The 27,923-nt window shown below is 42.0% G+C and overlaps 1 protein-coding gene across 4 annotated transcripts in view; it reads left to right on the forward strand.

The window, feature by feature from the left end:
- IMMP2L (inner mitochondrial membrane peptidase subunit 2) overlaps positions 1 to 27,923 on the forward strand; it is a 463,340-nt gene that overhangs the window by 361,206 nt on the left and 74,211 nt on the right. For all 4 annotated transcript variants that reach the window (XM_035127413.3, XM_035127412.3, XM_088652251.1 and 1 more), the window contains exon 5: positions 3,663 to 3,765. In XM_035127413.3, the coding sequence (XP_034983304.1) occupies positions 3,663 to 3,765 (103 nt within the window). The remainder of the gene's footprint in view (positions 1 to 3,662; positions 3,766 to 27,923) is intronic.

Here is a 27,923-nt window from a genome sequence, read left to right on the forward strand (position 1 = left end):
GGCCAAGACATGGGTGCCAAATGGGTCTGACCTAGGTAAGGCAATACAGGGTGCTTTGGGAAATATGCTTGGCATGACATTGGTATGGCATCAAATGCTTTTTCATGATATCTGAGACTCTACTAGCAAATTTTAAGGAATAAACCCATGTCTTGTCCTTCAGGATTTGCACACCTAGTCCCTTTTACTCTCCATGACTTCTAGAGGGCTAGTCATGGTGCTGCAACTGAAGAGTAAGAGTAAGCTTAGTACTGTGTACGTTTACTCTAGTCATAGAAAGTGCATTAATTCAGTTTTATAAATAGAGGGTATAATTGAAAACCATTTTTTTAAATTTCTTTTTCCATTTCCCCCCAATCTTCTTCTTCTTCTTCTTCTTCTTCTTCTTCTTCTTCTTCTTCTTCTTCTTCTTCTTCTTCTTCTTCTTCTTCTTCTTCTTCTTCTTCTTCTTCTTCTTTCTAGCTACAAACAAATCAGGACAAATATCTCCTAGCATAATCTGGCTGTGCTTATAAAGGAGAGCACAGTTTTAATACAGTACTGTGTGTGCACTTGAGTGCATGTATGGTCACACAACATGAGCATACTTTATGGGATGAAACAGGGCCAAAGGAAAAACACCATGTTAAAAATATACAGTAATTTAACATTCCCATTTCAGAATATTGAACCATTATCCTTGACAAAAGGGAAGAGAATATTTTGGAAGATGGCATGGCTGGTTGGCTTGGATATTGAACAGGAGTGCTCTGCACTGCAACATTGTGCAGCAGATCCCACTTCTGTTACTGAATGTAAAACACGTAAGGAGACATCGTTTGCGCACTTCCTTTCAAGTCCCCGTGAATTACAGATTAATTTGCACTTTGTGGAGAATAAATGTAAAGTCTTTGGATCAATGAATTCCCACCTTCTCTCGTAGATTAGAATGTATGAGGACAGTGGCAGAGGAAAAGGCCTAGCTTTAATACTGGAGTGACTGCGCAGAACAAGAAAATCCTAGTTAAAGGCTTTGAGTAATATATTTGCTTTGATCATGCTAATGACCATTTTATAACTTGTACAATGCCTAATGTGACACACTGGAAACAAGGGAAGCTTCTTTGCTCTGAGACTGAATATTTCATGACAAAAAATGGTCTCGCATAGCATTTTTTAAAACTGATATTGAAAAAGAAAAGGACAACGGCTTGAAGGCATTCAACTCCCCACCATCACCCAGTTTCCTCTGAGAATTCTTAACAGAATAATAATAAAAAAACATATGTTATTGTGTTTATTATGTTTTGATAACTACAACCTGTATAGCTTCAGGGGACTTTAGCAATGTGTCACATTTATAAATAGGAATGTATCACGGGTAGAATTCCGAACTTACACAATTTCTTTGATGATAGCTGAGGCTTAATGGAGTTCTGTGTGTCATTAAAAATGATAGCAGTGATAGCAGGTCTTGATTCAGACATCTTGGCCTCTAGTACCTGATGGTCCTACTGGTCTGCCACCCAATTGTTTCAGCATTCACTGATATGCGGCTCTTCACAGGGCCTTTTTTCAGCCGGAACTCGCCGGAACGCAGTTCCTGCACCTCTCAGGTGGGCGCCATTGCCATTATAACAGAACAAGGGAAGCGTTCACAATTAGTTCTGGTGCCTCTTTTTCTAGAAAAATAGCACTGGCTCGTCACACATTCCACAAGCTGTATTCTAGTGTCTACTCACGACATAAAAGGACACATTCTACTCATGTAAAAACATGCTGAGTCCCGGACCGTCTGCGGGCCGGATTTAGAAGGCGATTGGACCAGATCCAGCCCCGGGGCTTTAGTTTGCCTACCCATGATCTAGTCCAGGCATCCCCAAGCTTCGCCCCTCCAGATGTTTCGGACTACAATTCCCATCTTCCCCGACCACTGGTCCTGTTAGCTAGGGATCATGGGAGTTGTAGGACAAAACATCTGGAGAGCCGCAGTTTGGGGATGCCTGATCTAGTCCTTCCCCTGCCCGCCCCCCAGGGGTCCCCAAACTAAGGCCCGGGGAAGGTCTAAATCCAGCCCCCGGAAGGTCCAGGAATCAGCATGTTTTTACATGAGTAGAATGTGTCCTTTTATTTAAAATGCATCTCTGGGTTATTTGTGGGGCATAGGAATTCGTTCATATTTCCCCCCCCAAAATATAGTCTGGCCCCCCACAAGGTCTGAGGGACAGTGGACCGGCCCCCTGCTGAAAAAGTTTGCTGACCCCTGCTTAAGAAGGTCTCTTTTCCCGTCATCAGAGAGTAGCTGGAAGTGGGGAGGCAGAAAAAGGTGTTCCTTTCCTTCCACTCTGCAGTTTTAATCTAAAATTTTAGACGCAGTCCTGCATCCAGAGCTCAGAAACTGCTTACGCTTAAGGAAATTCCCTGTCGCAAAATGCGCCTAGAACAATGGGAGTTTCGAGTACTAATTAAAACCACCAGTTAATATGATATATGGACATTATCCAAAGTTCTGTGTGCCATTATCCATACAGGGTCACACTGTTTGTGTAGTGGAAATTCCCTGCCTATGACGTCAGGTGCTCAGAGCAGCTGCATTTGACTAACCCCCAGGGAATTGGGGTTAATGTAGTCCCCGCCCTCTCCACCCCCATCTGCAGTATGCTACAGGGTGTGTAACGGAGAATAATGATAAAAATAACATCATTTCAGGAACAAAATTTATGTGTCTCGGGTGATTATCATGGTTTTGAATTTGTCTCATTGACACATTAGTCCCTGCAGCACTAGAATGCTTCCTGATATGGTGTGAGGGCTTGGGTTCAGAACAAGCTCACAGCAGAATGTCACCTCTTGAACTACTTGTGTAACTTGCTCTCTCCTAACAAGTTTTCCCCAGAAATATCTCGCTTTGCCTTTGAGATTACTACTGAAACCCAGAAGTAAACACAAATAGAATACTGGCCTGGAGCTCAAGGCTGCTTCCTGCAGTCTGCAGATGGACTCTGGAAATGTTCTGCTCTTATCTGTGCACAGAGACATTGTGGGGGCTATTTCACCAAATTTCTCTAGGGAGGGGAGAAATTGCTTCAACAGTTTCTCAGGGATGAGGCTCATTATTACCCGTGGGAGAAGAACAACTCCTTCCTTCGTCGCTTTCAGTTTTTTGTTGGTGGGGACGCGAAGGGCAACAGCAGCAGCAAATGTCTTGCCAGTTTATCTGCCATTTTGCACCCTTCATAATCCTCCATAATGCATTATGGGGCACATATTGTAGCTGCCGGGGGTATATTTGGATAAAATCCAAGGTGAGAGGCAGAAAAAAAATCTCAGAAATTTCCTCTGAGAAATCTTAGTTCAGCTCTATCTGGAGCAAATATTCAGTAATGAAAAAAAGAATTGCACTCCTAGAGCCCCACATTTCAGGCTTTAACCCTACATGCACTTTTTAGTGAGGGAATCCCACCAAACACAGTAGGACTTCTCACTAAGCATGCAGTTCCAAAAAGTTGCCAGGGTTATATGCATGAACCAGCATGGGGTGGGGCCAGAACTAATCTGTATGCTTTAATTTCTATTTTGTTTTATTGTGAAAAGCGATCAGTATTGGTTGTTTACTTTGGGGGTTGAAATATTTGTTTTGTTTTGTTTTATACCACTAACTGTGCGATTACATTTCTCTTTAGAACCATAGGCTACAAAAAGAAATACGTAAAGGTTCCCCATGGCCACATGTGGGTAGAGGGTGATCATCGTGGACATAGCTTTGACAGCAATGCTTTTGGTCCGGTAAGTCACAACCATTTTCTCCATGTTTATTTTTTACCACATAATATGCAGTAAAAAAAACTTGTGGGGATTCAGTCCCTGAAAGTTTATTTTAAAAGACAAAGTTCTGCAGGCCAGTTTGTCTCATCATGCTGTTCCAGGATGCGGGGAGAACTTTGACATGTGTGGTTGGTTTAAGAACACTTAAAGCAGGGATAGGAATGGTTGCAGCTCACATAATCCCTGACCATTGACTATGTTGGCTGGGGATAATGGTAGCTGGAGTTCATCAACATCTGGAGGACCACAGATTCCCTGTCCTTGCCTTAGATTAACTTATTCCTACACTGGTATATCAGAACAGGTCCTCAGGGGATACTTTTTAACAGCAGAAAATTCTTATCACTCTGAAATAATTGATGCTGTAGGAGTTTTCTGGCTTTGAGTACTATTACTGTGGCTTGATATTTATTTAGTGCCAACGGTGTGCTAGGAGCCAAGTAGGACACAGAAAAGCCCAAATCTTTGTATAGTATACATTAGGAAGACTTGCCTGGGACAGAGATGAGGGGCTGACAATGACAAGTGAGATGGGAATATTGAAAGGCTGCGGAGCAGAGGCTGTGTGATCCCCCTAAGATAGTCTGGGAAGTCCTTTGAAGAGAAGTGGACCTTGCGGAGGGCAACTTATAGGGAGGCAACTATACTCTGTAATGGCTGTTTCGACACAGCGATCACTTGATTTTGTGATTCTGGAAGGGAGGTAGCCAGGTGAGCAGAGATGAGAAGAATGATCAGACAAATGGAGATGACAGAAGCCATAGATGAGTCTTTGTGGGGGAAAGCTATGATAAGATTTGATCTTCAGAATAAAAGGGGCGAATAAAGAATGTAAGCAGAAAGTCCAAAAGCATTCAGCGTGCAAACTGTGTCTAGATTCTCACGGACAACAACAGCACCAGTCTATTTTGATACGTGTGTTGTAGCTGGGAGCAGATTGTTGGAATTGGTGATGGGTTTCCAGCATAAGTAAACAAGATGATATGCTTAAGATGTCTTTGGGTGGAGATTGGGATCATGGCAGAAGGGGCTAAATATGGAGGTGGGGGCAATTCAGAGACAGAACAAACTGAAGGCATTCCAGTCACTATGGGACACAAGCAATTACAGAAAACAGTGAGTCTGGCATAACGTAGTTAGTTACTTGCTAGAGTGACATTGGAAATGACACTGTACAGCAGGATGCATCCGTCTCATTAATGCTGCTTTAGGTGACATTTTGATACCCTGGTGTATACCACCCCCTGTGTCACTGCATAAATGAATGAATGCCGTCAATGCATGCCATGAATTGATGGAAATGTCCTTGAGCACTCCAATTTGTAGATCAAGGTTCTGAAAGTGTACACCCCTGCTCTTTGTGAAGCCTACTTCCCCACATTGTAATTCTTTCCTTTTTCCATAAGTGTGGAACGGACAAGCAAAAGGAAAAGGGCATTGTGGTGGCAGAAGTGAATCCTGTCTCCTATTTTTGTTATAACAAAGGTCACTCAAGTGCAAAAAGTTATCTATGTCAAAACTCTGATTTGGGGTATTAATGCATTTCCCCATGAACAACATGTATAAATACTATCTTTGCATTTAAGGCCATCATCTACTGACCTTCACGCTCTGCTGTCATTTTTTAGCCAAAGAGCTTCCATAATGTAGATAAAGCAAGACATGGTTAAACTTGTAGATGAGCATAATGAGCTTCATGGGACACAGATTGAAATGGTTAAAAAAGGAAGCAAGCACACACACACACACACACACACACACACACACACACACACAATGTTCTTTCCCCACTCATTCAGGATATAGCCTTAAGAGAGGGACTGCAAGCTGGAACAATAAGACAGTTGCACTGGGATCATTCAGAACCTACTGTGCCACATTGGGAAATGTAAAATGATTTAAGATCAAATAATTAGGTTTCTTCCTGTATTTGTCTAACAGTATAGTTTACGTTTTTGGAATGTAAAAATGAAGTTTCCTGGTATTAAGACTGCGTGTGCATTCTAAACAATGTGTGGGGCATATGCTAAAGTCCCTATTTTTTACCTTTAAAAAAACTACTTAAAAGTATTCAATACTGTAATGTTTGGGCTTAATTATTATAGGATCAGAATTAAAAAAATATTTTCAAGAATCATGATGGATATTTGAATTCTTTGAAACAAAAGTGGAGTACCTATTGTAATGTTTTACAATGGGAAGATACAGGTGTGAGGGCCCAGAAAAGAAAAATCAGAGGAAATAACACACCCATGTCCTTTCCCCTTCACCCCCTCGGCCTTCACATCTCAATGAAAGGAATGCAAGTCAGACTCTAGCCAGTACTGCCCACCCCCACCCCCCTTACCTATTTCTTTTTCTAGATAGGTGGATGATAGAATGTTGTGGTTGTTAAAAAAAACAAACAAACTAGGATTCAGAACGCTGCAATAGAAAGTCTGATGCACTAAAAACAGGAACGTCTGAAAAATATAACTGGGCAGCTACAAATATAACTGTTAATTACTTTGCAGCGTGTAAGACTGAATTAAGAAAAGCAGGCTTATTGTATTTTATTATTCAGAGAATAGCTGTGTTCTGTGCACTGTAATGCTGTTACTTTGTTATTGCCTGGTTTAATCTAGATTTTTAAACAAGCCGTAGAAGCTATTTATAATGACTTGAAAAAATAAAAACACAAAACCACCCTGTGCTGAACTGAAGCCAATAACCATTAAAAGAACTTATGGCTCCCCATTCCTTTTCTTAAAAGTGGAACATTATATGTCGAGTGATTTTGCTTCCATTTGTATAGTACTTTTCTTTAAATTAACCCATGCTTCTAGCAGGTTTTAGGAAACAATATTACAGTGTAGTTTAACTGGAAAACTGACAGAGCACACTTTTACTGAGGTTTTTGTAGGTTTGCTTTTGCCATTATGTATTTTGAATAGTTTCACAAGCTATGCCACAGGGTTTGCCATACGTGCATCAAGAACAAGCCTTGGATGCGCCATGAGTCCTGGGTTCCATGACATGCTAAGCCAGTGATGGACAACCTTTTGAGCTTGGTGTGTCTAAATTCGCCCAAAAACCGAGCATAACTTGGGTGGTGTGTCACTTCGAGAGAAAAACCATAATTTTGAGATATTTATACAGTAGTTTAAATAACAAATATGTATAATTGTTTCCCCTTTTTTTAAAAAAAAGGAAAAAGTTTTTGTTAAAAAAATTAAAAAATATATTTTAAAAAGGGAAAAAAATAAGGCAAAACCCAGAGGTCTTTCCCAGTGGGACTCTGGGCTCAGGCCTTCCTCCAATGGGTCTGCTGCTGGGAAGGTGGGCTTGGGTTGGGCCTGGGCCTGGGCCTCCTCGTGGCCATCTTCAGCCCACCTCTCCCCTCACTTGGCTATGCTTGTGCGGCGGCAGGGCAACAGGGAAGGGGTTTCAGCTTACTTGGGTGTCTCTTCTCTCTTCCCGGGATGGCGGCGAGGTGGCGGTGGTGGCAGCTCCCTGGTTGCTGCACTTTTGGCCCCCAGTGTCTGGGCAGTGGCGGTGGTGGTTTTGGTAGCTCGGGAGCCTGTCCGGCAGCTCCTGCAGCACTGGTCACTTTCAGGAGCTTCGCGGCTCTGTGCTGACCACCATCTTGCCTCGCCAGAAGTCCACAAGGCCCCCAGAGATGCATCGCCTGCGTGTCACCAAAAATGGCTATGCATGTCAGTGCTGACACGCGTGTCATAGGTTCGCCACCACTGTGCTAAGCCAAACCTTGGCTTAGCTTAGCATAGCAGCCAAAGGTACTGAAGTGACTGCAAACTTCTCTCCCAGAGCATGCACTGAACCCAGGCTTAGCTTAGCGTATTGTGCAAACCATGTCACTGAATGGATGCAGAAAGTGTTTATAATAGGTATCACTTTAGATGTGGGTGTTAAGTGTTAGAATTGCAGTATCACGCGGTAGGTGGAAATATGGCAACACTAGGAAATCCAGACTGGAGCATACCCAATGAATGGCTTTTCAGCCTTTCTTTGAAGACATTCAGTGGTGCAAAGTCCAGAACCACGTCAGGTAATTCATTCATTTGTCAAACTGGTCTAAACATCAAGACGTTTCTCCTGGTACGCAATCAAAATCTTGTTGTTGTTTAGACGTTTAGTCGTGTCCGACTCTTCGTGACCCCATGGACCATAGCACGCCAGGCACTCCTGTCTTGCACCGCCTCCCGCAGTTTGGTCAGACTCATGTTGGTAGCTTCGAGAACACTGTCCAACCATCTCATCCTCTGTCGTCCCCTTCTCCTTGTGCCCTCAATCTTTCCCAGCATCAGGGTCTTTTCCAGGGAGTCTTCTCTTCTCATGATGTGGCCAAAGTATTGGAGCCTCAGCTTCACGATCTGTCCTTCCAGTGAGCAATCAAAATCTACCTTGCTGTAACTTTAGCTCATTGGATCTGGTTGTGTCCTCTGTGGCAGCAAATAACCAGTCTTTGCTCTCCCCAGTGTCATAATCCTTTATGTATTTGGAGAAAATTACAAAGTCCCCTGCCTCTCATTCATTTCTTCTCCAGGATAAACAGCGCCGGCTCTAAGGCAAGGCTGGGTGGCGCAGGACGCCAGGGGGCTGCCGGGCCGCCGCGCACTGCGCCCGCCAGACAGCCACGGTGGGAAATGGGGTGGGGCGGGGGGCGCCAGAGCGATCTTTGCACCAGGGCGCCCGGGCGCCCGATATGCTTAGGACAACCCTGAGGATAAACATACTTAGTTCCTCCAAACTTTCCGCATAAGAGTTGTTTTCCAAACTGTGGATGATCTTCATTGCCCTCTTCTGAACCCCCTTTTTGTAATATACAGACTCTATGGCCTTCTTAAAACGTAGCCTCCAGAGGTGGACATAGTACTTTAGATGAAGTCAAATATGAGGTCTCATAGAGAAAAATCACCTCTTTAGTTATCACTATTGCACACTTTATACATTCTCCAAGCACAGAGTCCACAGGTGCTTTATGAAAGTTGACCCGAAACTCAAATTTCACTGACATCGTTGTCTGTAGTTTTGTTTGCTATGTTATTGTGGAATTGCTCTCAGACAGTCAAATTACCAGTGCAGTCTCCAAACTATTTGCACTGGTGTACTGAGACTATATTGGTTCTGTTGAAGTAGGTCAAAGTAAACCTTCTTAATTTGTTTTATGAACTGCACTCTGTGGAAATAATAAAATTCATTAAAAAAAACCTTTGGATTTTTTAAAACGAATTCTACATTTTGGAATTGATTTTTCTGTTTTATAGGTTTTTCACATAACTTAAATTTGCAAAAAAATTTTTGTCTAACGTTCACAAGGAATTTGAGGCCAAGCCTGTTTAAAGGGGCCTCATGTATGTGTCTTTCTATATGAATTCATCCTGCCCCTTTTTGTGCTGAGAATAGTATCTGCAGTGTGGTGCTTTATTTATGCATCAGGGTTCTGAATTCCATAGGTAACCTCCGTAGAGAAGACTCCTTGCTTCCAACATTACTCTCAATGTGATATGGATGGCAATGGATGGCAATGGATGGAACAGGATGAAAAATTCAACTTTGAAAGTGGGGCTATCTGTGTAGCCCTAGCTGAATCCTTTCAATAGCCTTGCCCTCTACGTGCAACGAATGTGTGAAGAGGACCCTATTGTGTTACATGTTCTATACATAATCTATCTGAAGGTATGTGGCTATCTTAGCTGAAGTTGGCAATGTAAACAATGTTTTGTGTGGTTACATTGCCACTAGTAAAGTTGCTCACTAAAATACTGTGCTTGAGCACATGAACTAATGTGCCATAAGAGCATTTAAATAATGGAGAATCTTCCCTCATGGAGGAATAGTGATTTGCCCTGGCAAGTGGTTTACTGCAAGGCTATGAAAGTTGGCCAATCTGGTGAGCCAGGTAGGCTAGCTGTATATGTATGAACTTCAACCAGGGGTGAAACTAGGCTTTAGTCAAAGACCCAGTTTGGCAGCCTCCCTCCAGCGCTCCAGCGCCACCCAGGGCGCAGCACCCCCCTACTGGCCCGGCGCCCCGCGCCACCCAGCCTACCCCTAGAGCCGGCCCTGGCTAGCCCCCCTGTGGCTATGGATCTGCTTCAACCATGTGCCTTTTTTCAGATCTGGTTGTCAAGCAGTGTTGTTATGCAAGTTCTTTTTTAAAAAAAAAAAAAAGTTTCATGGGGAATGAATTGGCTCTTATGCTACTTTGACAATTTTTGGGACCGTAACTTAAATCACACACACTCACACACAGTTAAAATATAATGTGAAACCATGGATTTGTGTCATAAGATCATTTGTGATGATCCTCACTCTTGCATGTTTTTGCTCCCCTTTCCTCCTCTTTTGCGTTTAAACCATCCACAGTTCTCCATGACAGCCAAACTCACAAAACTGTTATTTGCTGAAACTATACCTAGTGAGAACAAGATGTTTTTGAAGCCATGCTTCTTCTCAAAGCATGGTTTCTTGAGTTTGGACATTACAATAAAATTATATGTATTTTAAAATAAGAAGCTTGCCTGGTGTATGAAAGAGAAAGATAGAGCTAGCTCAAGGCTCACCACATATGGTTTTTCAAGCAGGAAGACATGGATTCCTGAGTCAGAGTGAAAATTATTAATCAAAACTTCACACAACTTGTCTGAATGGACAGAAAGGAGATTTCCCAAGCAGGTTATCAGTAGAATCACTAAAAGAAATGATTAATCCATTAAGGATGTCTGTTCCTTCTGCCCAACCAAAATAGGTTAGGGCTTGGGAAATTTTGCAGCCATCCAGGAGAGGGGTGAGGCATGTGTGTGGGGTAGGGGGTAGGGTGCAAATTAATCACAGTGCTGCCCGGGGTTCAAATCCAAATTATTCAAGGTGCATTAACACCCTGAAACTACAATTCTGTACATCACCTGCCCTCTGGCCCAATGCTTTGTTGTTTAGAAGATGGGCATGGATTTCCTAACAGCCACAGAAATAAAGGCTACAAAACAAAAGAGAGATAAAAACTAATAATGAAGAGAACAGAAATCTGGCTGGTATTGAGAGAAGAATATGAGCAATTCTAGCCAAGAGATCATCAGCCCCTTTGGCTAACCTTTCTGGCACGTCTCTGACCTCTTCCAGAGAAGGCTTAAGGGGAACCAAGGGGTTGTTGAAGAGAAAGAATTACTGATTATGTTTCTTCACAGATCTTGGAAGCTATGTTGTTGTTGTTGTTGTTGTTTAGTCGTTTAGTCGTGTCCGACTCTTCGTGACCCCATGGACCAGAGCACGCCAGGCACTCCTGTCTTGCACTGCCTCCCGCAGTTTGGTCAAACTCATGTTCGTAGCTTCGAGAACACTGTCCAACCATCTTGGAAGCTATAACATACAGTAATGGGGAATGCAAATATCCTTGATACGTTGTCTTGTTGTGGAAATTTGAGAGCTTTTTATCCTACTGCACTCTAATGCTAAACAGAAAATATAAATCCCTCTTCATCTTAGCCACAACTACATTTCAGATTGGATTCAGTATTACTTAAGCAGAATACAGCTGGAAAACAGTAATAGAGTTTTTTTTTTTTAAGTGTGCATAATTTGTTTTAAATTTAAAAGGGACTTGTGGACATGTGAAAATTAAATAGTGGAAACAAAACTAAAATGAAATCTTGCTTTCAGGCAAAACTCATGGAAAAGTGATTTAGTGAAAAAGGATCGCATCCTGAGTTGTAGAATATGGATGGAATCCATTTATGCCCTTCCGTTTCTGGAATGGCCTTTGATCCAGTGGGTTGAAATCTGTTTCGGTTGGTAGGGGGATCCTTCAGAACAGTGTAGAGGATGGTGCGGAATGGGCTGGAGGCTGCTATGGGTTGGAGAAACCAGCCAACCTCATCCCTGTTCTGCTTTCATAAATCTACAAATAAAGTTTATTAGTCATATTCACCTTGTTTGCACACATCAACTGTTATGTTTCCGATCTTTGTCACTTATGGGCAGCTTATCAGTGAACTCACACAGCCCGGCACAACCTGAAAATAGAAAGCTGCCTTCTATGGAGTCATATATTATTTATTTGGAATATATAAAGGTTCCTTATATGGAGTCAGGGAATTGCTCCATCCAGTGTAGGGCTCTTTGCTTTTTGGAGCTTTCCAGGTTCAAAGACGAGCCCCACCTCTACCTTCCCTGCATCTAAGGTTATCTTTAGGGATTCCAGGCTTGGGATCTTCTGATTGCCAAGCAATGTGCGATGGACAGTGCTCTAAAACTATCACACAACAGAGGAAGTCTCTTATCGAGAAGGCACGATCAGTTGTGCATGTCGATTCAAAATCGCCTCCCCTTGCATCTTAATTGGGCCAGGGAGGAAAACTGTTGACATAACATCACCACTGGCCAGTCAAAGCAACAGAGGAAGTTGTGTGCCTGCTTTTATATATTTTAAACATTTCGAAAAGCTCCTGGAGCTGCTTGCATAAAAATCAATAAAAACAAGACAGTCCTTGCCCACAGGCTTAGAATTTAGAAGACCTGATATGAAGGTGGGGTGGGGGAAGGATAAGGAGTAAAGAAGAAAATGAGTCAACCCAGGCACCAGTTCGTAAAGTTTACATAGTAGTTCTTGTCATCGGAAGCAACTTTCTTTTGTCTACATTTTACTTAAGGGGGGAAGGCTTGTATGATTTATTGTGTGGAAATCTCAGAGTTGAGGTAATTTTGCATCTGGCCCAATCAAATCATGCTAGAAGGAGCTAGCTGGAGAGATAAAATTTGCTCCCTAAATGGGAGGATACGTGAAACGCACAGGCAGTGTTTTTTCCACGCAGCTTGTAGCTTTTGAAGAACGCACAGTCTCAAAGCTGCACAGAATGGATATGTACACGGCAAACAAATCCACGAGGAGTAAACAAAAGAGATTGAGAATGTATCAAGCGCTAGAGAGCTTATTGTAATGGTCATCACTGATCATAGCGTGCAGAACACAATGTGAATGTGCATTGCAGGCTGAATGCATTCACCTATTCGAAGGGTTTAACGCAGAGCAGTCTCATTAAGAAGTGTGTGAAATTGCTGGAGCGCCTAAATGGTTAGCTCTGCTTATAGATTTCCTGCTCTGCCCAGACTGTGATCCCAAAAGGTACGAAGCAAATCTTGCAGGATTAAGCACGAGCTGTTCAGAAGCGAAAAAAAGCTGTTCCAGGTGGCAGTGGCAGGACCTGGGAGAACTGACAGAGCACATATCGATCTGAGCTATCGTAACCAAAGCAGGGCCTTATGAATAGAAGAGTCCTGCCATTCAAGTGAAGTCGCAAGGGATTCAAAGGAATGGCGCTCTGCTATTTCTGGATGGCCACTGACAGTGTCCACTGCCTTCTCCATTGGGGACTCTTAGGAGAGCTAACAGCCATTGGTGGCAAGTGGACTGATTCACACTCTTCACCAGAAAAGTCGGAACTGTTATTTCCAGTTTCTGAGGCTAATAACTAGGGCTGTGCACCAGATTTGTCTGAGGCTTCACACAAATCAGGCATATTTGTGGGGATTTGGATGAGCCAGGGTCATACACCTACAGTATGAGGGACGCAGATGGCGCTGTGGTCTAAACCACTGAGCCTCTTGGGCTTGCCGATCAGAAGGTCGGTGGTTTGAATCCCTGCAATGGTGTGAGCTCCCATTGCTCTGTCCCAGCTCCTGCCAACCTAGCAGTTCGAAAGCACGGCTGTGCAAGTAGATAAATAGGTACCACTGTGGTGAGAAGGTAAATGGCATTTCCATGCGCTCTGGTTTCCTTTGTGGTGTCCCGTTGCGCCAGAAGCAGTTTAGTCATGCTGGCCACATGACCCAGAAAGCGGTCTGTGGACAAACGCTGGCTCCCTTGGCCTGAAAGCGAGATGAGTGCCGCAACCCCATAGTTGCCATTGACTTGACTTAACCGTCCAGGGGTACTTTACCTTTACCTTTTACCTTGCATACAGACTGCTGTGAGTTGGGTTGGACTGGCCCAGAATGATCCACAGCTGCCAGTGGGGTGCAGCAACAGGCAGCAAATAGAGGCAGGCAGGGTGAGAAAAGGGCACAAAAAAGCTACCTGACCTTCAGCGGTGAGATAGTAGGCCCAACACCATGGCTTTCCTTCCTGCCTGCCACCCTGCCTCAACTGCTGTTGAGCAGAGGCATCATTGCTGTGGAGTATGGGTAATCCTTTGCATAGTGCTGTCAACCTCTTCACCTTTCAAAAACTCTGTTTTAACTGTATGTTAAAATAAAGGTTTAAAACTCAGGAGCAGATAATAATTTTTTAAAATGCACAAATACAAGGGCATTTGAGTAGTGGAGTTTTGATGGGTGGTGTCACAGAATAGCTTTTGTAGGTGACAGAGGGTGGTAAAGGCAGGTGGATAATTTTTCCTACTTCTCAGATTGGCTTGGAAAAATCATCTTGCCAGATCATTTCTGGTGCTAACTTTGAAAAACTCGCCAATTTCTACTAATTAGAGGCAATGTCCTAACTGATAACCTCTCTCATTCAAGCAGTTTTTATTCTTGGAATGCTACATAAAGTCTTTTTTTGACATTGGCCTTTGGTCCTTCTAACTCTCATAAAAATCTTTTTGCTACATCTTTGACACACTTATATCATATTATTTTATTACCGCAGATTCTCAAGTTAACCTTTCTTAAGCATCAGCAATTCAGCTGCATTTTGCAAAGCTAAAGGATACATCATGTTGAAACACTTTCTCAGAGCTCTATCTAATAACACTATGTGTGAGATGATCTTTTCCGTCCTTAATTAATGAAAATGCATGCTATCTTCCTGCTGTTTTCTGCAAAAGAATATACCGGTACATGCAAAACCTTAAAAGTTATGTCAGCAGCACATTAATTCAATTCAAAATGGTTAGGTCACTGCTAGGAATAGGAGAGAAATTTGATTCTGTTTGCATTTAAAGGCAGATCCAACTACTGTAATTCACACTTTTCAAAATGATACACAGACTGAAACACATTCTCAAAAAGTATTTTTTTCTGAATTTTGCAATGCAGTTCTTCAGCCAAGTTATGTCTAGAAAAATGCATATAATAAGGTAAAGTGTATATAAAAATGCACATGTTCATGGGAAATTACATACAAAATGCATTATAATATGGAAAGTTTAAATATTAAGGAAACTATGTTTTATCAAAAGTGTGAATATCAGCCAAAATTACATAAACAGTGATGTACTGTTCCCATGGATTTTGGTATGAGCTTTCGTGTGCATGCACACTTCTTCAGATACACTAGAAACAGAAGTGTCAGACCCTATATATATACAGAGGGTGGTGGGGGTGGGTGGGAATGGGAGATGGGCTGATGGGAGTGGTAAACCTGTAGATGGCTGTTAATGGCTGCTGATGGCTGCAATTAGTCCTGGGCTGAGGTGCTGAGGTGCTGATGGCTGCAATTAGTCCTGGGCTGAGGTGCTGAGGTGCACCTCAGCCCAGGACTAATTGCAGCCATCAGCAGCCATTAACAGCCATCTACAGGTTTACCACTCCCATCAGCCCATCTCCCATTCCCACCCACTCCCACCACCCTCTGTATATATATAGGGTCTGACACTTCTGTTTCTAGTGTATCTGAAGAAGTGTGCATGCACACGAAAGCTCATACCAAAATATAAACTTAGTTGGTCTTTAAGGTGCTACTGAAGGAATTTTTTTATTTTGCTTCGACTCAGACCAACACGGCTACCTACCTGTAACTGTTCCCATGGATGTTGTGCCACAGACAAATAAAATTGCTTATAATAATGATGTGCATACCAAAAGAAATTCCACCCAAAATGCTGATGAATTTTCATGAGTACATAAAAAATAAAATAAAGCAACTGACTTGAAAATGTAGCAAATTGAATTTAAGATTGGAAAATGAGAAATTGAGAGAACTGTTGATGCCTGGGTACATGGAGAGAGACCTTGCTGGGCTTCTTGCACCAACTAAGAATGCCAGGCAGGAGCATTCTCCCCCACAAGCAACCCTTGGGATGATTCATCAGTCATCTTTCCCCAAGCACTTCTGCAACACATATCCAAAGCATGCATGTGCATGCAATACAAAAGCAGAGTCCAAGCAGAAGCTAGGCACTGGGGGTGTGGATTTCTAAGCTACTTTATTATGTACAAAACGGAACAAAGGAAATCATGGCTCCTCTCTCCTTCTTCATCTCCGAGAGAGAAGAAAAGCAAAAGTACAACATAACGGAACAGTGTAACTGAACTTCTGTCCTCATGACTCCAACAGTATGGAATGTCAACACAGACATGTGATGAAAACAATCACACATCCTGCAATGGATGGAATGAAATCCCAACAAGAACCAGCATTGATAGATCTGCCCCTCCTTGGTTGTGTCTTTCTGATCTGGAAATTCTGGTGTTGTCAGAAAACAAATTATTCAAATTAACCCATCTTGCTTTTCTTCCAAGCTAACTCACATTCAATGGTTGAGTTCTTTTTGCAAAAATCCAGGTGGTCTTCTATAGAATATGGGTTAATCAATATATTTAGCCTTATCTTTTTTAAATAATAATAATAATAATAGTACTACTTCTATAGTGGTTATGGGTACTCAGCTTTATGGTGTTATAGCTCTCTGTCAGGTTCTGCTTTTCTCAATCCAAATGACTCTGAGCAATTGCTCTCCTTTTTCATTCTAGCAGCTTTGAAAATATTTCAGAGCATGTCCCTATTAATCTCTTTTTCTCTAGGCTATGCACATGTTTTCAGGTTTTCCATATCTATTTTGCCTCCCTGAACCATTGTTATGCCTAAATGTGTGATACCATGGCTAGCTAGTATAATTTAAATACCAAAGAACACGTGTCTGCTTTATAGAACACTCTGTTGTTGGTCCCCCCCCCTCTCACCCACACACATGGCTACACAAGAAATAATATTATTTTAGAGGTGTGGAATTTGCCAAGAAAGATTTGCAATGCTGGCATTGTTACACAAAACATGCTTTCAATGGTGCCAACTGCTCTATGCATTTAGTAACTTAAGGAAGTGTGCATCACAATTTCAGCAGTATTTAATATGACATTCTCTTGCTTCCTGCTCATCGCTGTTGAATAACTGCATCATAATCAGGTTCTAACTCTAGGGAAAGCTGAGGGCCAAACACCTTTTTGTAATTTTGAATCTTCCCTGTTCACTGATAAGATGGGGCTAATATACAGTTCATTCTTTATATCCAAAGAGGTGTGCACATGGGAAATTGAAGCCTTCCCTTAACTTAGTGTTGCCATATTTCACAATGTGAAAATCCAGACAAAAAGCTGTTTAAGTTTGTGAGCTTTTTTTAAAGGAAATTCACACACACACACACACACACACACACAAAGCCCACTTCTGATATGGCTTGCCATTCAGCTGGGTTTTCATGGACATTTTCACCTATTTTCTGAAATTCCACCCAGATGCTATTTCCAACAGACAAATCCTGGATATATCTGGAAAATTCCAAACATATGGCAGCCCCATTAACACCCCATGCTCATTTGCTTCAGTCACTTTTCTCCCAGTCTACACCACTTCCATGGTCAGAGCAAGGGTAGGAAAAAAGAACCTTATACTTTGGACTCAGCCCTTTCTCACCAGTGTTTGTTTCTAATCTGTTTCTGAGCCCAATTCAAGATGCTGCTTCTGATCTATAGAGATCTACATAGCTCGGGACTTCAGAATCTAATGGAATGCTTTTTCCTGTACAGAAGATGTTGTACTCAAATTTCCATAAGCCCCAGCCAGCATGATCAGCAGTTCAGCAATATTTGGATGGAACCATGTTGTCTAACACTGGCTTAAGGTTATCTACTAAAGTCCTTCACTACATGCCCATCTGTAGCTCAGTGGTTCATCATGAGAGGGCCTTTTTGGTGGTGGTCTCCCAGCTAGGAATGTTCTCCCTAGGGAAGTCTGTCTGGTTGCCTGCATTGTTGTCTCCTCAGTACCAGGCTAAGTCTAGCATTTTTGTTTCAATTTTGTTTCAATTTGTTATATACAAATGTTATACAAGTTTAAGTTTCCAGTTACTATTCAAGTTTAACAAACGCAAACAAAGGAAAATAGTTGACTTCCCTCAAATATATTCCTCCAAAAACGAGTGCTGTGGAATTGGCCTTGGGGGTCCACAAGAACTGGAGACAGTGAGTTGCACCCAGCTAAATTATACTCCATGTAGGCTGATTGAAATTAATAAACCTAGATTAGTTTTGTCTGCTAATTTCAGTAGGTCTACAGCAGGCATCCCCAAACTTCGGCCCTCCAGATGTTTTGGACTACAATTCCCATCATCCCTGACCACTGGTCCTGTTAGCTAGGGATCATGGGAGTTGTAGGCCAAAACATCTGGAGGGCCGCAGTTTGGGGATGTCTGGTCTACAGGACTAGCTTTGGATACAACTACGGTTGCCAGACTCAATAGAGGACAGGACTTCTGTGCCTTTAATTGCCCTGCTCTCTTTTGAGTCTGGAAACATTAAAGAAAAACCAGCAGACCCTTTGTTTAATTTCTAGACAAAGGGTCTGCTGGTTTCTCTTTAAGGTTTCCAGACTCAAAAGAGAGCAGGGCAATTAAAGGCACAGAAGTCCTATCCTCTATTGAGTCTGGCAACCCTAGATACAACCCCAAGCGTCCAAAAAATAATTATGGTGTATTTCTCTTGTGGACAGCTGGGTGAAAAGCTTGGGATATCATGTATGCAGACAAAGACCTTGGATAAGACATGGGAAGCAAAAGCTATCTGTCATTAATGTTGCACAATCTGGTTATTCTGTGAAGGATTTAAATTAGTCCCCAGAAATCTGACACCATTTCATTTTAAAGACATAATTGAAGGGTTCGGTATTCCCACCCTCTTAAAACAAAAATGAAAAACTCCTCTGAGAAGCATCTCTGTTTTTGTAAGAAACTTTGATAGTGGAAGTCCCCTGTGAGTCCATTTTAAAATACAGTATACACATTTAAAAGTAGATTGAGACCTTCTCTAGAGAATCAAGTAGAGTGTATTTTAAAGTGAAATTCCGTTCCAGAGAAGAGTAAACTTCATCTATATTTTGATTCCCAGGATGAAAGAATCTGTCTCCGATATCTTCAGTTACTTGCAGACAGAAGTAAATTTTCTTGGATTTACACTTCTTTTTTGCTCCAAAGGTGTTGCATTGCCATCTTCTAAAAAAAATTCTCTTGCAAAATTACTAAAATGTGGCTTCCTTTTCATGTAGATTTTTGTCTACACTGACTTATGCTGTAGTTAATGCCATAGTAGAGCTATTTGTCACGAGAGTATGAGGTTTTCAAGAGTGCAAAGATGCTATTAAGCAAAGAAGAAAATGCTGAGTACTAAAGGACAGCAGTTAGCAAGGAGAAACAGAAGGTTCAATTTCGCCATTCAAAGGCAATGAAACAACAGCTAAGAGAATCGTAGTTCAATTACATATGATTTAACCCACATTGCTGATGATTAGTCAGACTAATGATATGAACTTGGCTCGGATAAAATTCCATTGTGGGAAGTTTTGTTCTATAATTGACCAGCTCACAAGCTGAATTAATTACCTGCACAATACAATAGGATCTTAGAATGGTAAGTTTAAGGACCTAAAACTTTCATGACAATGTATCACGAATATCAATTTTGAGTGTTTGACTCAATGTTCTCACATACTGTATTTCATTTAAATGAACACGGAGATCATATTACAGAGATCAGGGGAATTCTTCTGATATCAGTGCTTAGTCTGATTTAGTTTTAACTTTTAAAACATTTTCCCCTCATATCTACAGTGATTGTAGAAAACCCAAAAGTATTTGTTTTATCATTAAGTGAATGTAATATCCATCAATGAGCAAGCAAAACAAATGCTAATTTTACATTTATTTGACAACTGCTACTTCGGTGCAATCAAATCCTGTGTCTGAAATAATCTATCAGGATAGATTCAATTTATTGGCTGCCATAATAAATTCTGTAAGGGTTCATTAAAAAAATACATTGGACCATTCCTTCCAGTGTTTCAGACCTGGGAGTGGTGCTGAAATGGACTCAAATGTAAAATGCTAGGCAAAATAGAATGACCCAAGGTATTTTGTAATAGAGCCTTACAGAATATACTGTACCAGTTGTGTTCTAGTTTCATACAGTTCTGGAAGGTATTGCAAATGATTGTTGTTTTAACTGGTAAAAACAACTCATCATATATAGACGAACACCCAGTTCTTTTCAGAAATGTTGCAGATTCTTGATGCCAGGCTCTAAATGCAACATTTGGCACAAACTGTGCCACAACAGACCATACAGTAATCTACTGAACATTTATTTATTCTTTTCATGTATTAGCCTCTGATTAAAAAAAATACAGTCAGCATAAAATAATAATATAAAACACACCAAATTGAACAGTTAACAATAAAGTCAACAAAATTTACCCAACAACAATTTGGCAAAACAGTATGACCCAGCATAAATCATATCACTTCATTGGTCATAAATGAATCAAGAGAAAACAGACTTCCTTAAATTACCTCACAAATTAGGTCTAGGACCAAATAAAATCCTGTTTCTGTTTCACAAATCTAATTTAAAGGCTGGTATTTCAAGTTCTATTATAGCTTCTTGACAGAAACAAAACACTGAAATAAATATAAATATGTACAGAACGATATTGATGGAGTCGAGCTTTCACTAAAATGCAGAAAACGAGCTAAATAAGTAAATCACAGATAAAATGTTTGTGTGTAGGGGAATTATGTCCCTGACATTTATAGTACAGCATAGTGTTTTATTTTACAGCCACTGACCTCACAGCAGAGCACCTTCAAGGGACTCTAGAGGTTGTTAGGGGAAAATCAGGCAGTAATGTGGCAGCAGGTATTCTGGCCTGTACTAGGAGAAAAATTGGAGGGTTGCAAACCAGCTAACCCAACCCCTCCTTGTTTGGCCCTCACCTCTGTCACCAGGTGGCTTTATATCCTACCTACTTCCACAAGCAGCTATTTAACCTCTAGAATATATTTTACAGGCTTAGCTAACTCTTTGATGGGGTAGTGTGTGAAGGCAATTAAATGGGAGAGGAATAACAAGGTCTCAAAGATAAGCCAAAGCAAATTTAGTTTTTACTAAAGGGTTTTGTTTTTGGGTAAGGCAGCAATTTAAACCATTTTTATGAAGGTGTTTTTAAGAAGAAAAAAACCTTAAGTTTGAACAGTTTGAAGATCAAATTAAAGCAATCTGGAAAATAGCTAAACTTAGTTTCTCTATTCAAGTTAATAGTCTATTATACGTATGGGAAAGTGATTCATCTACCTGTTCTTGGGCATTTGGATGCCTGCTGATATAACATTGCTGAATTTGGAGTGATGGTTCCTGGGGTGGAGGAGCCAGTTTCTTCTCCGTCTGGACACCATTTTGAATTAAGAAGACAGGCTGAGGCATTCCAAATTGCATCAACTCAGAAGCCTTGTGAGATATCATTGACCAATTTAGTGTGGCGCTTCCCAGGATCAAAGTGTGGGTTTGGGCTTGTTTGGATACTTTCGGACACCCCTTTGAGTCCAAATAGTGGACCATACTATTATACACAGCACCTGTTTGGATGCCTCTGAAGATATAGCTGCCCAATTGGGGGTGATGGTTCAAGAGAATGGGTTTGATGACATTTTGAATGAAGGTGACAGGCCAACAAGGGCTTTCAAACAGCCCTGTACTACACTTGGATTGCATGTTCCTGTTCCCAGCAGGGTAACATGCATGTGCAGTCAATCTGAGCAGAATTGAACCCTCCACTCACCAGCTGGTGAGCGGAGGGTGGGTGTGCCTGCTAGCTGGAGGGGCCTGCTTCACCAGTGTGTAAGTCATGGTCTATATCAGGCATCCCCAAACTTCGGCCCTTCAGATGTTTTGGACTACAATTCCCATCATCCCTGACCACTGGTCCTGTTTAGCTAGGGATCATGGGAGTTGTAGGCCAAAACATCTGGAGGCCGGCAGTTTGGGGTGCCTGGTCTATATGCTATGGAAGCAGATCACAGGAGGATATAAAATAGAATGGCTGAAAGCCCTGAGGTCCTAGTGTGGGAAGAGGAGACCTGATCTCAGGACTTCAGGGGAGGAAAGATAAAAAGAACCTGTTATCACCCCCATATTGTGCCAGTGCTGGGGGTTGGTCTCTTAATGCCGCATACAGCCCCACAGAGATGGCATTAGCTGATGCAAGAGTCAGCTGTGGAGGGGCAAGTGAAGTGGGTCTGAGTCAGGCAGTCACATCTTACAATATAGCGGGTATGGTGGTCGTTGAGTGGAGAAATATGGCATTGTTGTTGGCAATGGGAACAGCTGGGTCTGAACCATACCAGGCTGAGATGGTGGGGGCAGAGATGTTGCAGGGGAGCAGTAGAACGGGGAGACCACAATCAACCACACACTGAAGCCTCTTCTACTGACTACAACATAATGCTTCATTCAAGCCTAATTTCGGGGAGGCGGCGCGTGCTGTGGGCACAGGTGCTGCAGTGGGTGCCAGACTGGGGACTCAGAGCAATGAGAGAGAGAGAGAGAGAGAGAGAGAGAGAGAGAGAGAGAGAGAGAGAGAGAGAGAGAGACCAATGGCAGCTTCCTTGCCCTGCCAATTTTGTTTTATATAAGCCACTGGAAATCCCCTGCTGCTCCTTGCAAGGAAAAGCTGGGGTGCTTTACTGCTAGTCAAACTAATTGCTTATCTTCAGTCCTCCACTAAATTTGCCTTGCTAAGAAACATTCTGAGCCCGTGATTGAACAAATAAGAAATGCTCTGTCAATTATGTAGGGTAATTTTGACTGGCTTAGCCCAATTTAAGAATAATTGACACATATTGTGTGTATTATGTTTTAGTTCTCTTCTGAAGTATGAAGAAATTGTGTAATAATGGAAGTGGCTATACTTTTCTGGCCTGATTGCTTAGGCTATGTCAAGATGCCTCCCTTTCTTCTGGTGCTGTGTTTCAGCCTAAACAGGAGGTGTCCCAAGTTGCCCAGGCAACTGGTTGGGCAACTCTTTCTGTGTCTTTTCAGCTTAGCACAGTGCTGAAAGACAATAAAGTTCATGCAGCAGAGGGCAGTGGTTCTGGCAGGCGGCAGATGAACTTTGCCTGTCTTCTTCACGGCCCCCGTAGGGTTACTGAGGAAGCAGAGGGGTCTGAGTAACAAGGCTGCAAAGTTAACTTGTTTGCCTGTTTTGGTTCAGCCCCTTGATGCAACTCGTGAAGTTTCCCAGGAGGGAGTCACACGATTTTCACAAGGCACCCTAAGAATTAACACATCCATTATGGCATCAGAGGGGAAATGAAATGCAGAAAGAAAAGAAACTGATAATTACATGATTAACAGTGGCACTTTCTTAAGTTGCTATTGCGTTTTCCCTGAAGTGAAATGTCAAGGCAAATTTGAGCATCATCTTTTTAGGTGAAACGTCTGATAGGTTTTTAGGGAAGCAAAGAAAGTTTCAAGAAAACTAGTAAAATGTTCTTTCATGTGTGCATACATTCCTAGTTAGCCAGTGCAGGGCTTGCTTGTTTCTATTAGCAAAGAACCTAAACCTGATTGGTGAATATAAGTTTTAATTGCTTTAGAAGATGGGTAAGGGAGCCCAAAGGTAATAGGTGGCTATTTAACACACCATCCTGGCTGCTTCCCCTTTAGTTGTTTCTCTATGGAAAGGGGTTGGACAGCAGCCCCATTTCCCACCTAGCTTCCCTGCTGATTAGCTTGCTAATTCTGGATTACACTTAAAACTAGAACTGCAGTCAGCTGCTCCCCTCTCTGTGTGCAAGATGTGCATGGCAGCAACCACAAGTGGAAGGAATGGTCTCGCACACAAAAGGGTCTGAAAGTGAAAATGAAGGATGCCTGCCAAATCTTGGGTGTTCCACCCTATGGGTGCAGGGGTGGAGGAAGGGGGGCAGTGGGGGCGTTCTGTCCTGGGTGTCAACACTGAGGGGATGACATTTGACACGCTGCCTGCCCATGACTCCCAAGCCTACCCCGAGCCGTTGGGAGAAGGGGCGGAGCTGCATCCTTCCCCCCTTCCCCCTTCATTTTCACAGCTTGGGGGAGGCTTGGGGGTGGCGTGCATGCGACATGCTGTTACCCCCCCCCACTCCCGGGCTGCTTCCTGGGAGGGAGCCTCCCTTGAGCTGTTAAAAGAAAGAGGGAAGGGAGGAAGGCTGCTAGCAAAGTGGCATGGCTCCCTCCCTCCCTGCCCAGGAAGCAGCCTGCCATGGGTGGCTCGCCCCCTGGGATGCTCACCACAGGCTGCACCCCCCTTGGATTCTTGCCCCGCCCCCTGGGACACTTGCCATGGGATGTCCCATGGCCCCGCCCCCAGATAGCTCCGCCTCTGCATGGGTGACTTCTTGTTGAGGCTAGCCAAGCCTCTGTAACACAGGGAACAACAATCTGGATGATCTCAGGGATCAGGCTGGGTGTATGCAAATATGCTTATGCAAACTTTATGAAAGTCACTCTCCTCTTTTCTTTTTCTATTTTTAGTGCTCCAAATCCTATTTTCCAGTGGAAAATAGGACTCTGAACCCTGTGGGCTAACTACAGTGTCCATGCCCTTGCCCACCTCAGTCATTTTCCTTTCTACTACAATATGTCTTGCAGAGCTGCAGGCTGCCCACCCCAAGTAAGTTAAAGAGAAAAGGGATGAGAATATACTCCTCTCCTACCTTCCATTCTCTTGCCACCTGAAATGAAAACAACAACATTGCCTTCTGCTGTTGACCTTTAGCACTCTGGTTTTTTGGGGAGCACAGTTTCAAACTCCAGGATATACAACTGATCATAAGTATTATCATTTATTTTGTATTCTGTTGAGGTCAGTACTAGAAATCCTTTTGACTTTGATGACCACTGGAGAGTGCTCCAGTAAACAAACAAACTGAGCCCTGCATGTGCAGGAGCTTCTTGTTCTACGCAGTGTCATACACTTTGGGAAATATTCAAGTGAACACAGAGAGCTCCCCTCTTGCAGAAGAAAATAAGATTCCCTGGCGTGCCTCAGATGATGGCTTGTGCCTGTTATGGTGGTTTGACTTTTCAATTAATATTTTATTTTTCTTACCCAAATGCTTTTAAAATCAGTGCAAAATCCTGCCTTTTCTTTCCTTTTTTTAAAAAAAGGTGTGTCTATAACCTTGCTATAGGTAAACCAAAGCTGCAAAACAGTAAATTAATACTCTTGGAAATCATGAGTAATCAGGGGGCAACTAATCCAACTATATGAAATGCAACATTAGGCTTCTGGTAATAACAGTTTTCTTTCAAAATCTGACTGTGTAATCTTTAGAGACTCCTTCAGTGTAAATAGACTATTTTGTTTTCAAAAGGTCTGTCTGTCAGCATTACCAAGTGCATTGTAACTTATCTGCAAGCAATGTGGTTTCTAATTTTTTTTTATCTGCCAGCATTCAAACCTGAATATTATACAGAAGGCTTATATAAAGCCCAAATGTATTGCTGATCATTGTGTGCAATCTAGTCTCAGTTGGAGCCTCATTTATACTGAATGTCTTGATTTAAAGTAAACTGTGTGCATACTCGTGGTTGCTTTTCTTTCGGCATCTGAGAAATCTCAGATGCCTTTGAAAGGGCTCCCTCACGTGACACGTCTCTTGAAAAGCATTTCATCTGCCAGACACAGCAGCCATTGTTAGCTTACAGGAAAAGAAACTATAGGTTTCTGTTTATATAGAAGGTGAGGAAAAGAATTTGTTTTTGTAGGGTACCTTCCATAATTCAAGGTATTTTGAAGACCCTTAAAATTCTAGTAGACTCCAAAGGTTGTGTTAAAGTGTATTAGAAAAGAAACTGCAGCAGCTATTGAATAGAAACTCACAATAACAGCTCGAAAGCAAAAAAGCAGACATGGCCATTGGAAAGCAGTTCACGGTGGAATGCTAGGGTGAATTAATGAAATCTATTGTTTTATTTAAAGTACAGGGGTTACCCTGTTCTCCTTCTGAAAAATGCTTTCAGGGTAACATTCAACAATCAGTAATTATGGCAGCTGCTGCCCTGAGACGGACAGTCTACAATCCACGACACAAAAGGAAAAGGTATTGGCAAGGAGGAGGAAGAAAGCAAACTCTGGTACTGCTTCTTAGGTACTAAGTTCTTATAAATATTCTTTCTAGTAGAAAGAGGCAAGGCAAGCTCTCTACAGCTGCTCCCTGTCTGGCTGATGGATGGACCCAGCCAGGCTGGTCTCTGTCTTGTCATGATGTTTTTACTGGGAGGCAGGGGGAGGAGCTTCCAAGAAATGGCCAGGTGGCCCTCCTTCAGGACTATGGATGAAGAACCCAGTTTCCAGACTGCAAGAAGCCATCACTGCCATGGCACCAATTGTTTCTCCATCTGACCTATTGTTTGACAGACCTAGTCCAAAGCCAGCAGATAATATGTTGCATGAGTGCTGAGATTGTGTCCATGGTTTTCATCCTTTTTCAAAAGTCAGTGTCCAATACTGGGGATGTGTGATGGTTTGCAGAAGGGTCTCTTGCTGTCCACCTTCCCTTGTTTTTTCACAGCATGACTGCTTTGCACTGCTGTGCAATATGTCGTGCCATCCTGTTTTTTTTCTTTTCCTGTGCATCATTTGCCTAGATCAGTTCACAATTCTTGCAGGTTGCCTTAGGCTGTACTCAATATAATATCCTGGCAGAGCAGCATGTAGCTCAACCTAAACACTTGCTCTTCAATACATAAACTATTTCACAGCTTCTGCTTTTGCAAATCAATCCGCTTTAGCATTTGTTTTTTTAAAAATGATACAAAAATGAAACAAAAACTCAGCAAAAGTATTTACCTGTGTTGGATGTTCATAGCAGCTACATTTAGTCACTTGGGATATGTTTGGTGTAAAATGCTGCTTGCAGTTAAATATGCATATTTGCTTACATCCTTCCTAACCAAACAAAGGAGTGAGTCTTGACTGATGAACTCAAATGGATTTACTTCTAAGAAAGCATATTTAGGGTGTTTATGTAATTTTATTTGATTTTACAACTGCCATACATTATGTAAGGCCTACTTTGATTCTGTTCTCTTGCAAAGCTGAACTTAAAACATAATTTGCACCAGTTTGTGAGCCAAAACACAGCCAACGTTCCAAATTCACACTTGCTCGAATTTCCAAGTGCAGTTTGCCAGCCAAATAATGTGTACAAAAATCAGTCTGCTATGGTAGTGTGCATAAAATTCATAGATTAGTGAAATGACACCCAAAAAAATTAACAGCATACATTATTTTAGTGAAAGGTGCATTATATCAGGGGAAGCTGCCGTGCAGAAATGTGTATAGAAAACATGCATATTAGCAGAAATTCAAACTGAAACGCTGATGAATTTTTTAAAAATAAAGTAAATCACAACCTGATATGGAAATGTGGAGACCCAAACTTAAATTTGGAAAAATGAGAAAAGGAGAGGAATTGAAATGGTTGTATTCTCCCATTCCTAAGCTACACACACCTGAGTACAGTATTCCAGGTGGTTTGGTGGGGATTTTTTTTTTTTACATGCAGACTTTCTGACACCACTATTATAGAGCTGTGCACTCTACCAGCAGTGCAAAATTGCTTTGCTGTTTATGCTACATATTACCATTACAGTAATTTTGCCTCCCTGCAGCTGCTTAAGGTCTTCTGTGAACCTCTTAGGTGGGCAGTTCTCCCCCCTCTCGATGAACGAAATATATATGCTGGGACTCCTCTGCACTTCTTGTTCAGTAAATGACTTTCCCTCTGCCCATTTAAATTTTTACTCAAAGGACATGTCTCCTGCTGGATCTTTCAGTAATATTTCTCTAGGCACAACAGGAATAAAAGAGAGCAGATAGGGAAGCAAACAAAATCAAACAGTAGGAGATCTGACCTTTTGCAGCACCTATTATGTATATTTTATGGATGCGGTTCTGTTGTGTGTTCAATTTTGTTAGAACTGCACTACTGATACATAATTTATACTGGCCACCCTGGGGGCAGCGACTGCATCATCGCCTATACTTCACAGAGAACATACTTTGGGCACTGTATCTTTCGAAAGTCTGGATT

Source organism: Zootoca vivipara, chromosome 9, assembly GCF_965207765.1.
Source record: "Zootoca vivipara chromosome 9, rZooViv2.hap1.1, whole genome shotgun sequence".
In the NCBI taxonomy this organism is placed as follows: domain Eukaryota; kingdom Metazoa; phylum Chordata; class Lepidosauria; order Squamata; family Lacertidae; genus Zootoca; species Zootoca vivipara.